Raw genomic sequence first — 14,234 nt, 5'->3', positions numbered from 1 at the left:
AATAATTTGGTTTGACTTATTCACTGCCATCTAATGTGCAATGTGGAGTTTACTGATCCCATTTCTATTACGTTTCCCCTCCAAAGTCAGTTCAGTATAATGGGGTTATTCCATCTATTCTCACAAAAACCCAATGAGGCAAGATAGGCTGACAGAGACTAGGCAACAATAAATGAGTAACAGCTATGCATTTACTGTCCAAATGACCCAAGAAGGCACTGAAGAGCTGTGCCATGAAACTGATGAGAGGCAAAGAATGAACAGAGTAGCCTATCACATGACTCATGTTTCCTTGGTGTTCTGTGGGTGAACTCTTTGGATCTCTCTGTTATCCAATATGTGCTACTGTTATTGTGGCCCCTTGTAACTCCAAAACTACTTCCCTATGCTCATGGATGGTGAAAGAAAGTCACTAGTTCATCTCTACTTCTCTTCATAAGCCAAAAGCCAGCAATTTAATGTCTATAAGAAACCATTGTCAGAAGTCATTCAGGAGTTTGGTGTTGGGTGCCACCAATATTTATTTATTTATTTATATTTATTTTTTACATTTATATACCGCCCTTTCATTAAAAGACAACCCCAAGGCGGTTTACAAAAGTTAAAACATACAATAAAAAACAATAAAAACATCAAGCTAAAAAGTATAAAAACATATAAAAACAGGCATAAAAACAATACAACAGATAAAAACACACAGAAGCAGCAGTAAAAACGATTATGTAAAAGCCTGGGTAAAAAGCCAAGTCTTTACAAGCTTTCTAAAAGCCATGATGGAGTCTGAGAAACGAATGGCCACTGGGAGAGCATTCCAGAGTCTAGGAGCAGCAACAGAGAAGGCTCTGTCCCGAGTGCACGATAGCTGGGCCTCTCTCATTGTCGGCACCCGGAGCAGAGCCCCCTCAGATGTCCTCGTCAAGCGGGCAACAACCCTTGGGAGCAGGCGGTCCCTCAAATACACTGGGCCCAAACTGTTAAGGGCTTTAAAGGTAAAAAAACCAGCACCTTGAATTGGACCGGGAAACGAACCGGCAGCCAGTGCAACTCTTTCAAAATGGGGGTGATGTGTTCCCAACGGGCAGCTCCGGATAAAACCCTCGCTGCCGCGTTTTGCACTAGCTGCAGTTTCCGGATATTCTTCGAGGGCAGCCCCACGTAGAGCACGTTACAGTAATCCAGCCGTGATGTGACTAAGGCATGGTTAACCGTGGCCAGATCTGCCTTCTCGAGAAAGGGACGCAGCTGGAGCACTAGCCAAAGCCGTGCAAAGGCACCCCCGGCCACCGCCTCCACCTGAGCTTCCAAAAGCAGAGCCGGGTCCAGTAGTACCCCCAAGCTGTGTACTTGCTCCTTCAAGGGGAGTGCAACCCCATCCACAACCGGTAAAATCTCCTCACCCCAATTGGCTCTCCTACTGACCAACAGTACCTCCGTCTTATCCAGATTCAATTTCAGTTTGTTAGCCCACATCCAACCCATCATGGCCTCCAGCCCCCGATTCAGGACATCCACCGCCTCCCTAGGATCAGATGACAAGGAGAGATAGAGCTGAGTGTCATCCGCATATTGCTGACAACTCAGTCCAAATTCCCGGATGACCTCTCCCAGCGGCTTCATGTAGATGTTAAACAGCATGGGGGACAAGACCGATCCCTGCAGGACCCCACAGGCCAACGGCCACGGGGCCGAGCAGTAGTCCCCCAGCACCACCTTCTGGACCCTCCCCCCAAGAAAGGACCGGAACCACTGCAACGCAGTGCCTCCGATTCCCATACTCGAGAGGCGGCCCAGAAGGATACCATGGTCGATGGTATCGAACGCCGCCGAGAGGTCCAGCAGAACCAACAGGGTCGCACTCCCCCTGTCTAGTTCCCGGTGTAGGTCATCCACTAGAGCGACCAAGGCAGTCTCAGTCCCGTACCCGGGGAGGAAGCCAGACTGAAAAGGGTCCAGATAATCCGTATCATCCAAGACCCTCTGCAGCTGGGACGCCACCACACGCTCCATCACCTTGCCCAAAAAGGGAAGGTTAGACACAGGTCTATAGTTATCCAAGCTGGAGGGATCAAGAGAGGGATCAATATGCAGATGATACCCAACTTTATCTGTGCCATTTCCGGCTGGAGAGGCAATGGATGTGCTGAAGTGGTGTTTTGGAGGCTGTGATGGGTTGGATACAGGCCAACACACTGATATTAAATCCAGCCAAGAGAGAGCCTCAGAAGAACTGCTGTGTTGGGGATAGTGTTTCAACTTGTTCTTGAATAAGTGGCATGCTTCAAAGAGAAGATTCGCAGGCTAGAAGTTGTCCTTGACCTAGCATTACACCTGGATACTAAGGTGTGTGCTATGGCCCAACTTCAGTTGGTGCACCAGTTGCGCCTATTCATGGACCATTCAGACCTGGCTAGAGTGATCATGTTCTTGCTCCACCTTGAGTGGATTACTGTAATACACTGTAAGTGGAGCTGCCCTTGAATACTCCCTGGAAGCTTCAACTGGTCCAAAATACATCAGCTAGACTTGTGATATCGCTAGACTTATGATATCACTAGACTTGTGATAACTGTATTGATTACAAGTTTGTTTCTGGGCACAATTCAAGGTGCTGTTGATGACCTTTAAAGCCCTTCATGATTTGGAATGATGGTACTCAAAAATTAAGCTTCTACCATATGAATCTGCCTGTTATATAAGATCTGACAAGAGAGGTGTGTGCTATCTTCAATGGAGGTTTGTTTGGCAATCATGCAGGGTAGGGCTTTTTCTGCTGTGTATTCCCTTGAGAATCCTCCCCCAAAAGAGGCTTGGTTGGCTCCCTGTTCTAGATGGCTCATGAACACAGTATTAACAAAGCCGGCGTTTCAATATTTTATTGTTGATAGTTTTATTGTTAATTTTAACTTTTGTAAGCCACCCTGGAAATTTTTGTGAAGGTGTGGGATAGAAATCTTCTAAATAAAAAACCTGAAATATCTTTTCACAAAAGGCTAAATGTAAAAAGAGAACATAAGAAAAGCCCAACTGGATCACGCCCAAGGCCTATCTAGTCCAGCATCCTGTTTCACACAGTGGCCTACCAGATGCCTCTGGGAACCACATAGGCAAGAGGCAAGGGCATGTCTTCCCTCTTGCTGTTGCTCCCCTGAAACTGGTATTCAGAGACATTGTGGCCTCTGGGGCTGGAGGTGGCCCATAGACACCAGACTAGTAGCCATTGATTAACCTGTCCTCTATGGATTTGTCTTATCACAGTCTGTTCAATGCCAACAGGGACAGAGCGGGAGAGATGACTTTCCAGAAATGATCAAGGTGTTCCTGATGGTGTTGGATCTCTCATTTTTTAAAAAACATAAAAACTTAACAGTCATGGGGGAGGAGCAGCATGTGAGCGGGGGCAGCATTATCTTTCTTCAATGCTATTTTCCAGTCAAATTGAAGCCGCTTTTAGCAATAAAAACAGATACGAACAATACTGAAACTTGTCTTCTTTCTCTGATGAGATTAATAGCAACTGTGGAGAATTTCACAGGCAGCAGATGTCAGAAAAAGGTAAACACCTCCTCACCAATTCTGCTGCTCCAGTCTGATCCCCACACCTTCACATAGTTCTAGTAGTGAAGAGTTGGGTAGAGAGTGGTTATGGTGGAGAGCAATCATTAACCCACACAAACACAGCTTGTGCTGATAGACAAACAAGCTAATTTGTTGAGTTCATTTGCAAAGATTTCATATTCACAGCAGCTTGTGCGTCATCCAGAAGGTTTCCTTGTTGGCTAGAGATGTTCTGGGGCATTCATTAATTTGCATGACATCTTCAAAAGTTGGGTGCAAATACCACTTCCTAGGTAATTCTTATATTGAGCATAGCACTTACATATTTTCGTAATAAATCAAATTACTTTGACTAGACCCATTCAGAAGGGGCGGTGGGGGGCAGGACACATTGAATTAGACTTATATACAAATAAGCATTTTTTGAATTAATTTACTATAGTACATACACATATAAAAAACTCTTAGAAATGTGTTAGTGAAATGCTTAATAATTGTGGAATAATGGTAAATAACAAGCAGAGTTTAAAATATAATGGCATCATCAACACTCCGCTTCAGATCAAGCTAGCAATTTGTTTGAGTGTGAAATGTCTGTTTCTTCAGAGCCACAACTGCATAGCATCTGGGGGATTTTATGGGATCGAATAACTTCACCAGTCCAGACCAGGCAACGTTGTCCTGTAAAATGATATTTGATCACAGGACATCAAAAAGGCGTTTGACTTGAAAGCTCACATTCCACTTAAAAAAATAAAATCAAACAGTTTGGTAACTTCATACTTTGCATATATGAACAATGATTATCCATACTTTGTACATATGAGCAATGATTATCCTTCATTACCATTTGTTGACAGCTGCAGTGACTAACTATTACAGTTCAAATAGTAGCTTTTAAAATAAATTTTTATGGAATATTCTGACTATTGAAGATTGTTCTCAACTATTTTCTTGCAAACATTATTTTATTTATTTGTGTATTTGACTTCTAAAAATGGCTCAGGGCGGTTTACACAGAGAAATAATAAATAAATAAGATGGATCCCTGTCCCCAAAGGGCTCACAATCTAAAAAGAAACATAAGATAGACACCAGCAACAGTCACTGGAGGTACAGTGCTGGGGGTGGATTGGGCCAGTGAAGATGCTCCTCATTCCAAATTGAGAATTGTTACTAGTTACTAATCATTAGTCCAAGAACCCACCCACTGAGGTTGTGCACATGACTAATTGAGGTGGGCAGGGAGGTTGCGGGAGGGAAGGCAAGAACAAACTGACTTTCTTCCCAGACGACTGGTCATCTTATGGGTGGTGCACAGCTTGTGCACCCACACGATCTGTGCTGCTCCGTGCAGTGCGGATCTCTAGAGGCCGGGACACATTTTCTTAGCCTCCAGGGATACCACAATGCACTACACAATTAGTGTGGTGTACTGGGGGATTACCCTGGGAGTTGGACTCTCCAGATGCCTGACTGTGTATTTATTTTATTTTTACATTTATATCCCACTCTTCCCCAAGGAGCCCAGAGAGGTGTATGTGGTTATGTTTATCCTCATAACAACCCTGTGAGGTAGGTTAGGCTGAGAGATATATGGCTGGCCCAGAGTTTCATATGTGGCTGGCCCAGAGTTTCATGGCTGAATGGGGATTTGAACTCAGGTCTCCCTGATTCTAGTCCAAGCCTCTAACCCCTACACCACACTGGCTCTGTTTAAAAGTAGGGTTTTTAAGGCAGCAGCGCCGGAATTGGCCCTGATCCCAGCGCTGCACACAAGCAGCCTAACCCAGGCTGGGATACTCTAGACTGGGTTAGGCTGCTTGTGAGAATAGCCTTAACACCTAAAAAAGTGGAGACAGTTCTTTCTCATTGCCCTCGCCTCACACTTCAGGGCTGATAATGGCACGAGGCCCTTAAATTCTTATATAACCTGAGCGGCAGTACATTTTAGGTGCTAACATTTTGTGGATTTTCAGTTTCATTTCTCTGGTGAATAATACTGTGAAAACCTAATGGGTGTGTGTGCAGAGACCACTTAGAAGACAAAAGACAAGTTATATGCAAATAAAGGACAAATTATCTGATCCTAAATCCTGCTGTATCAATACGCATAGCAGGGCCAACCATAGGCATGGTTAGGTGGTAGGTTTTGAGAAAATTGTTAAAGGGCAGCACAGCCTCAGTTATGTAGTTAATTATAATATTTAACACCACAGAAGGCATCATATTGCTTTTCTGTCTCAGACACCAAAATGTTTTGCGCCATCTCTGCCTGACTAAGCAGTAATCTGCTTGTATTCTGTGAGGCTTCTAACTCCCCTAGCCTCTTCCACTCCACTTGATAATCTGCTCTTAAAACTTGAGGGGAGAAGAGTCAGAAGCCTCACTTGCTGAAACATGATCACTGTAGCCTTCATGATTAAAGCTAATTGGGATTTGAATATATAACAGAAATATTTTTAGAGAATCTCTAAAAATAGCCAGTAAGAACAAAAGCATGCATTTATTACAAATCACTTGTTCCAAATGCACTGAAGACATAGTAAAAAATTTCTTAGGATAAAAAATGGAACTCTTCAAAAGTAGAATTTAATAGTGGAAAGAAGTGGGCAGTTCATATGGCTATGTTTAATATGAAAAAGGTTGCAAAATTTGTTTCAGTCATAGCCTAGAGTGAGGGCTGTAAAAATCACACTTTAAAAAGAAAAAAGCAGGTTTCTTACTGATATGGTCTAGACATCAACATTGCTTCAATGGCTCATTATTTGTCAAAATTCTGTACAAGCCTCACTGAATTTTACCAGCACAAGCACTGTTTATATTAGCCTTTGGTTTGCCTGAGTGCAAAAATGGCAACCCTTTATCACTTCTGTGAACAGTAACTGACTTCCTTCAGTCCCCAATCAATGAGCAAATTGTTTAGAAAGATATGCTTGGTTTACCCACATAGGTGCTTTTTAAAGGACTAGAAAGGCACACTCATGCTCTCCCAGTACTTGAGAGGATAACAATGAGGATAACAATGAAATGCCTCCCTTTTCCTTTTATTCTGTTATGCTTCTTCTGTATTTGTTACTTAAATATAAAATTTTAAAAGGCAATTTTCCTGTTCAAGTGCAATGTAGGGGTATGCACAGAACTGAATCTGGTGGCTCAGTCTGAATTTGAGACAAATTTGAACCGGACCACTGGACCGCGATCCGGTTCAAGTCAAACCGGCCCCTGGATTCGTTCAAGGGTTGAACTGTGCCAAACCAGTTCTGCAAAATAGAACTGGTTCCGCATATCCCTCAGACATTTCAAACATTTTCACTACCACCAGTCTTTCTATATGCAAATAAGATTTCATTGCCTAGACTGCAGAAATCTACCCCCTTTTCTCTAGGTACAGTGCACTTCACTAACACTGTAACACATTTCATAATTTGGCAGTCACTCTAGAGAACACAGTGCTACTGGCTGGGATAGTTGTCAGTGCAGATTATATGATCCAGCACCTCCATGTGATCATTACTGGTGGCCTCACATGCTCCTGTAGGCAATCACTCGGAATTGCCAAACATATGCAGTGACTCTCTAAGCACAGACTCCAGACATCTCCCATTCAAGGATCACAACTGGTAGCCAACTGCCATACAGAACAGAATGGCAAACTTAGGGCTGAATGCCAAAACACCTTAGTTCCAACCTACTTCAAGTATGAAGCCAGTTGGTCGCAGAGATGGATAGCAACCATTTCCATGGAGTGCTGTCTCAACTATGGGCATTACTAGGCTAGTTCACACGATCCTCACCTGGGTAGAAGGAGCACCCAGCTGGGGTAAGAGAACTGGACACACTCCTGATCCATGGTTGTTTGAACTCAAAAAGCAAGGTTGAAGGGGAGAGCGATTGTGTGGGAGGTGGGAGCTGGGTTGGATGGGTGCACCATACACAGATCCTTTCCTCAGTGTTTTACTGAGGGTGGAAAAAAAACCCGTTTGACCCAGCACCTGCTTCCAACACAATCACTCTCCCCTCCTCCCTTGCTTTTTGAGTTCACATGATCATGCCCAGCTCTGGCAGGGCACTCCTCCTACCCAAGTGAGGATTGTGTAAACTAGCCTACTTTTTCCCATAACTATGATTAAGCAGATTTGTAGATCCAGTTTGCATCTTACTTTCAGCAGCATGGTTACACCCATGCCACACTGGATAGTGTATATCATTTTCCTTCCATGAGGTTACGTTGGGCTGCATGGTTACACACTTAAGTGGGCAGGCATTGCTGCCCTAATGACTTTGAATGCACAAGTTACCCAGAATGATACTGGGGCAACTGTGCTGCTGCAAGTTCATTGGGCAAAGTACTACATTTGTCTACATAAGCACATACTAGGAAAGACAGAGATTGGTTGAGTATACAAAAAATGGCTGTTGTTCATATTTACAGTGGATGAAAGAACTTCTAAGATAAAATAGATTAAAGAGATATTATAGTATAAAAATAAACAAAACCAAAATATATGGAAATATTCTCAAAGCATGCATACAAGGTCTTACAGAAGTATACACAAGGTAAAGATTGTTTAGCACTTCAGCTATTAATGATTAAAATATCTGTTTAGGCAATGCCACTTCTTTATTACTAGTAATTTACCATGCAATTAAAAGAACATAAAAACTTTACTGCAGCAAAGTAAAAACATCTGCTGGGCAATGTTGGGAGTGATGGATTGAGAACTTAAAACTTTGGCAAATATGTGAAAGCAGTGGAGTTCTTACAAACATGGGGGGGGGGGAGACTCTCTCAGTGCTGAGTGAATAATTTAATGTATTCCCAATTGGTTGATATGTTCCCTTCCCTGAGGTGTCAGATACCCAAGAATCTTTACCTGTTCTTTGAGGTAGCAGAGACGATCTAGAAGTATCAGCACCTCTATACAAGGTCCCAGGACTACTTTCAACTGAAAGACAGATTTAGACACTAATTTAGCCACATGAAAGAAATGTATTTCAATGCTGCAGAAGAGAGAATTACCACCTTCAACTAGTAGCAGCTGGTATGGAGAGTGCTGGAAAATGAGACACAGATGTGGCTTGTTTGCATTTGTTTTGCCCCATCCTGGTTGCCTCTGTGTCTCTTGCCTACCACCACCACCCCGGCCTTGCCCTGGTGTTAACCAGGCATGTGGTCTGGAGGTAACTTGGTGAATACCAAGCCTGGGTTTAATGCTGCAGCGGGGCAAGATGAGAGGCCAAGAAGCAGCCAGGATGGAGTGAGATGAGTGCAAATGAGCTGCACCTGCAGCTCATTTTCTGCTCTCTAGTCCCACCTGTACCATCCATTACTGCCCTCAACACACACATCCCTTCTCATTTGTTAATTTAAATGCACTCCTCCTGAAAATGAGTCAATCTATATATTTAAACGCTTTAGGACGTATGCTGCACATCCCGCGGTATGTGGCACATCTCGCAGGATTTGTCCAGAGAGAGAAGGCACAGAGTAGGCTGAGTAGCTGAGGAGGAGGAAGTGGAGGGAAGGCTGAAGAGGAGGAGGAAGTGGAGGGAGGGCCGAGGAGGCAACGGCACTGTGGCAGAAAAGGAAGGAAGGAAGGAAGGAAGGAAGGAAGGAAGGGAGAGACATTGAGCAATGCCCTCGGTCACCCTGCCGAGTCTCCTCGTGAGAAGGATGTCCAGGGCGGAAGAGTGCACAGAAGGCTGTCCGTGCAGGCTGAAAGGGAAGCCCTGGCTGGGCCATTCTCCTCATGAGAAGACTTGGCAGGGCGACAGAGACCAGCCTTTGGTGTGCTCACCTGCTCAAATTGTCCATCCTCCTAGCAAGGAGACGCAGTAGCATGATGTGATGCAGGCCGGTGGAAGGAACTAGTGATGTGCATGGACCAGTCCGGAGACCATTCTAAAGGCCTCCGGACCAGTCTGGACATGAGGTAGTTCGGCGAACGGGGGGGTGTTCCTTTAAGGGCGGGGGGAGGGTGTACTTACCCCTCCCGCCACTTTCCCTCCACTGACGTGCATATTTTAGTAAGCATTTGGAGCAGCAGGGCACCTCCCTGCCACCCCTTCCCCTGGTCGTCAGCAAAAGGCTTTAGAAAGCCTTTTGCATGAGCACACACATCGCAGAAACGTGACACACATGCGCAATTTGTGCACATGCAAAAGGATTTATGAAGCCTTTTGCTGATGACCGGGGGGAGGGGCGGCAGGGAGGTACCCTGCCACCCCAAATGCTTACTAAAATACACGCACCGGCAGGGGAAAAGCGGTGGGAGGTGTAAGTACACCCTGCCCTTAAAGGAACCCCCACCCCAGTGCCAGGCTGCAGCTCCACGGTTCCGTGCACATCCCTAGTAGGAAACAACCTAGGCCTCCGCAATGCCACTTTCCCTAGGAAGGAGAGCAGGAAGGCTGAGGGATGGAGAGAGCACATGCAAGAGAGTTGTGGGGGAGCGCGTGCGCGTGCGAGAGAGAGAGGGGGGGTCGGGGGAGCGCGTGCGAGAGAGAGGGGGGGTCGGGGGAGCGCGTGCGAGAGAGAGAGAGAGAGGTTGGGGGGAGCGCGTGCGAGAGAGAGAGAGGGGGGGGTCGGGGGAGCGCATGCGAGAGAGAGAGAGAGAGGTTGGGGGGAGCGCGTGCGAGAGAGAGAGAGAGAGGTTGGGGGGAGCGCGTGCGAGAGAGAGAGAGAGAGGTTGGGGGGAGCGCGTGCGAGAGAGAGAGAGAGAGGTTGGGGGGAGCGCGTGCGAGAGAGAGAGAGAGGTTGGGGGAGCGCGTGCGAGAGAGAGAGAGAGGTTGGGGGAGCGCGTGCGAGAGAGAGAGAGAGGTTGGGGGAGCGCGTGCGAGAGAGAGAGAGAGGTGGGAGGGAGCGCATGCGAGAGAGAGAGGTCGGGGGAGCACAAGAGAGAGTTGTGGGGACAGAGCAAGAGAGAATGAGACTGAATTGTGGGGGGAGATAGTTGTGGTCAGGGGAGAGGTGGGGGGAACGAGAATGAGAAAGTTGTGGACGAGAGCAGGGAAGGTTTCACCACCTCCACAACCATCCTGGATGGCAGGAGCGGCGGCTTAAGGGGAGGGCAGGGAGCCAGACTGTCCAGAGACTGCGAACTAGGGCACAGATGTTCTGTGCAGGGCCAGCTTGTTTTCTTTTAAAAGACAAATTATAAGAATAGGAAATTTATTCTTTTTTTTTTTAGTATGTTTATTGTGGTCACAGACCAGATTAACAAACAATCACAATTAATAGCATTAATAAGAAAGTTCAAAAATTTCAAAAGTCTACAAAATCACAAACTATTCAAATTACTAATACAGTCTCTACGGAGCTTCGACGCCACAAAACAGAACTTTGTCACATTATCTAAATTTACAGGTTTAAAATTGGCCAGCATTATTTCCAAATAAAATTGGTCTGTGTGACCAGGATAAATGGCTAAGATAGGAGCAATAAATTTTGTGTGAGAGTCCTTATAAAACTGGCAATAAAGAATAACATGGGTGATAGACTCTATATCCCCTGAGCTGCAGGGACAACAGTGCTGATCGTAAGGAAGTCGTTTGAATTTACCATCAAGTAATGCCGAAGGGAGAACGTTCAATCGCGCGAGGGTCAGAAATCTCCTAAATTTTGGTACCAATATCTGGTCTAAATATTCAGCCGGTTTATAGTTAAAAGTTTGAGAACCTAAATAAATTCCCTTGGGTAACTGTGCAGACTCCTCCTGCAAATCTATATCTTGGAGCCGTTGCTTCACAAAACAAAGCACCTGCTCTAATCCTCATCCAATAAGATCTTCTTGAGATGTGCCCAAGTGATGCAATTTTAATTTCAGAGCTGATTTCCATTTGGAAACAAAACCGTCTGATAACACAAAAGGGGCAAGACCAGCCAGAAAGAAGACCAGGCTTAATTTCAGAGTGGTGACCCCTGCTTCCCTATGAAGGACGGCATTTGCTGTACCCCTGGGTACCTGAAAAATAGCCCTCAGGAATTTGGTTTGTACTGTTTCAAGCAGAGATAAGTTTTCCAGAGGACTGATCTGAGCCCCATAAAAAATTTAGGGATATATCTTGGCCTTCAACAATTTTACAGCCGCTGGTACGAAAAAGGCACCCCTAGAGTAATAGAAGGACTTAATCATATTTGCCGTCTGTTGAGCACCTTGGGAAATGTAATCAAGATGGGCTTTATGTGTTCCAGTTTGGTGGAATACTACCCGCAAATACTTAAAAACCTTAACCTGTTCAATACTATGCCCGTTTATTGTCCATATAAAGATTTTGGGGTGCTTTGAAAACACCATTACCTTGGTCTTAGAATAATTGATCTCTAAAGCCTCCTTCTCAGTATACTTACCTAAGGAGGTCAAAGCACTACTGAGATCTATCCTGGTTTGAGATAAAAGGGCAATATCATCTGCATAGAGCAATAATGAAACATGTCTGCCAAGAAGTTGGGTTTTTTGGGGGGGGCGGTGTGTGTGTGCAAATCCAAATCATTAAAATGTGAAACTACTGAGTTTATGTAAAAATTAAACAAGACTGGGGCAAGGATGCATCCTTGCCAAACTCCTTTATAGGTAGGAATCTCAGACGAGAGGTGCCCTTTTCTAGAGCATTGTACTCTGAGACGGGTATTATGATGGAAATTGTAAATTAGAAAAAGTAAACGGCGGTCTATAGATGATTCCTTTAACTTCAGCCAGAGTTTGTCCCTAGATATGGAATCGAATGCTGCCTTGAAGTCTATAAAAGCAGTAAACAGGGACGATTTAGGTCTAAAGGGATATTTTTCAGCCAAAAATTGCAATGTAAATACTTGATGAGTTGTAGAGAAGCCTTCTCAAATCCCTGCTTGCTCAGCCATTAGGATACACTGATCATCCAACCAATCCTGGAGTTTCCTCAAAAGATGCCTGGCATATAACTTGCTGACAACGCTAAGGAGACTAATTGGTCGGTAATTATTTGGATCCTCCCTTAATCCTTTCTTGTAAAGTGGTACTATTATTGAGACTACCCAGTCCTCCAAGATTATAGCTTTATAACATTGTATATATGTTTTTCCTGTCTCATTACTTTACAGGGATTAATCTTTTTTTATTTTTTTATTTTTAAAACAAACATGGCTAGTGGTTTTCAATAGAGCTAACAAGAACACTCATTTGGCAAGTCAGGATTTCCCCATCCCAACTTTCAGCCATTCAATATGTTCATTCAAATATGATACATATTAGATGCATAATACAGTTAGTAGCTACAATTCTTTGTCTCATGATAGGTTTGTAAAGTCACACTGATCTCTGCAACTCGTTTCCACCAAAAGCAATTAAGGAAAGCAGGGTTTTTTTTGTTTGTTTTGGAGAAAAACCAGTACAAGTTCTCCTTGCCAATTCTATTCTATTGGATGTCTTCAGAAAATCAGTGTAATAAAGATCAAAGTATGGAATGCAAAAGGCACAGTGTCTATTACTTAGTAGCTTTGAGGTATAACCCAGCATGCAAAACACATTGCAAGTGGCAGAAATCTTGTTAAAAGAGAACCAACAATGAAATGTATTAAAAGGAGCATTGGTGGAAAAAAAATGCAGAGACCAATATGGGTTCAAAAGGAGCCCGATATTTCCCCTCACATTTATTATACTTAAAAAAGAATATCCATATGTTCTCATTATTTTACTGACACCTAATATAATTCTGGGAGAGAGTAAGCTCCCAGTTAAGGTTGTATTTTTCTTTCTACAGAGAATACATCACAACATAAACTGATCCACCCAGTCATAAAAGTTTAACATAGCCCAACTATGACCTAGCATAAACATACAGAACAGTTTTTCCAATATTGTGACCTTACCATATTAAAAGCTTCCAGCTCATTCATTCTGTGCTTGTATTTTTCAAAGTACTCCATTATGAGGCTGTCCGAAATCTGTAATAGCAAGAAAATTGAGGACAGCAATTAAAACCTCCGTGAGGCAGATACTGAAATGTTTTTTGTCTAATTAAACATACTACAAAACCAAACAAAACTTCATTTTACAATCAATATTTTTCAAAGTTACGACAATAGCTTTCTAGTACTATTTTTCATTTCCAAAATTACTTGTCTCAGTTACCTAGGATATCGCTTATATAGTGAGTAGACTTCAGCTGGAGAACAAGTCCTATTGAACTCAGTGAAGTATACCCTGTAACTTACTTGGACAATCCTATGCAAGTTTACTCAGACAAAACACCTATTGAGGTCAGTGTGGCTTAATTCTAAGTAAGTGTACATAGAACTGCACTCCCTAAGCCTCTGAATCCTTGCCCACACCCATGTAGATGCTCCATGTGCCATGGCTCAGACACGAACACAGAGGGAAGGGGTGAGACATTGGGACGGACCTTGACACCCATTCGGAATCCCTGTCTGGGGTCACGTTGTATTCAGATCTACCGGCACAAGGAAGAGCCCCCGTTCTCCAGCCACCTCAGGATAGTGGGGTGGCCGTTCTAGGGCACTGGCAAGGGCACACATGTTTACATGGGCAGATGAGTTGGCAGGGGGCATGCTTTGACAGCTACTTGGTGGCAGTCCCCAAGACAAGGAAAGCAGTTTCTGGGATACTCTTCCCCATGGCTTCTCTCCACACAGCAACTTGGCTCAAAATAGAGCCCCATGGCCCAACACTCGCATGAGG

The 14,234-nt window shown here is 44.2% G+C and overlaps 1 protein-coding gene across 3 annotated transcripts in view; it reads right to left on the bottom strand.

The window, feature by feature from the left end:
- Positions 1 to 488: 488 nt before the first annotated feature.
- The window catches only part of METTL25 (methyltransferase like 25), a 128,664-nt gene continuing 114,918 nt past the window's right edge, over positions 489 to 14,234 (bottom strand). For all 3 annotated transcript variants that reach the window (XM_053253874.1, XM_053253872.1, XM_053253873.1), the window contains exons 10-12: positions 13,406 to 13,480; positions 8,433 to 8,504; positions 489 to 4,236 (exon numbers count right to left, since the gene is read on the bottom strand). In XM_053253874.1, coding sequence (XP_053109849.1) covers positions 4,123 to 4,236; positions 8,433 to 8,504; positions 13,406 to 13,480 — 261 coding nt within the window. In that variant the 3' untranslated portion in view covers positions 489 to 4,122. The remainder of the gene's footprint in view (positions 4,237 to 8,432; positions 8,505 to 13,405; positions 13,481 to 14,234) is intronic.

The sequence above is a fragment of the Hemicordylus capensis genome, chromosome 5 (genome assembly GCF_027244095.1).
Source record: "Hemicordylus capensis ecotype Gifberg chromosome 5, rHemCap1.1.pri, whole genome shotgun sequence".
Taxonomy (NCBI): domain Eukaryota; kingdom Metazoa; phylum Chordata; class Lepidosauria; order Squamata; family Cordylidae; genus Hemicordylus; species Hemicordylus capensis.
Note: the sequence above shows the minus strand (reverse complement) of the source record. Positions and strands in the feature narration are given on the sequence as shown.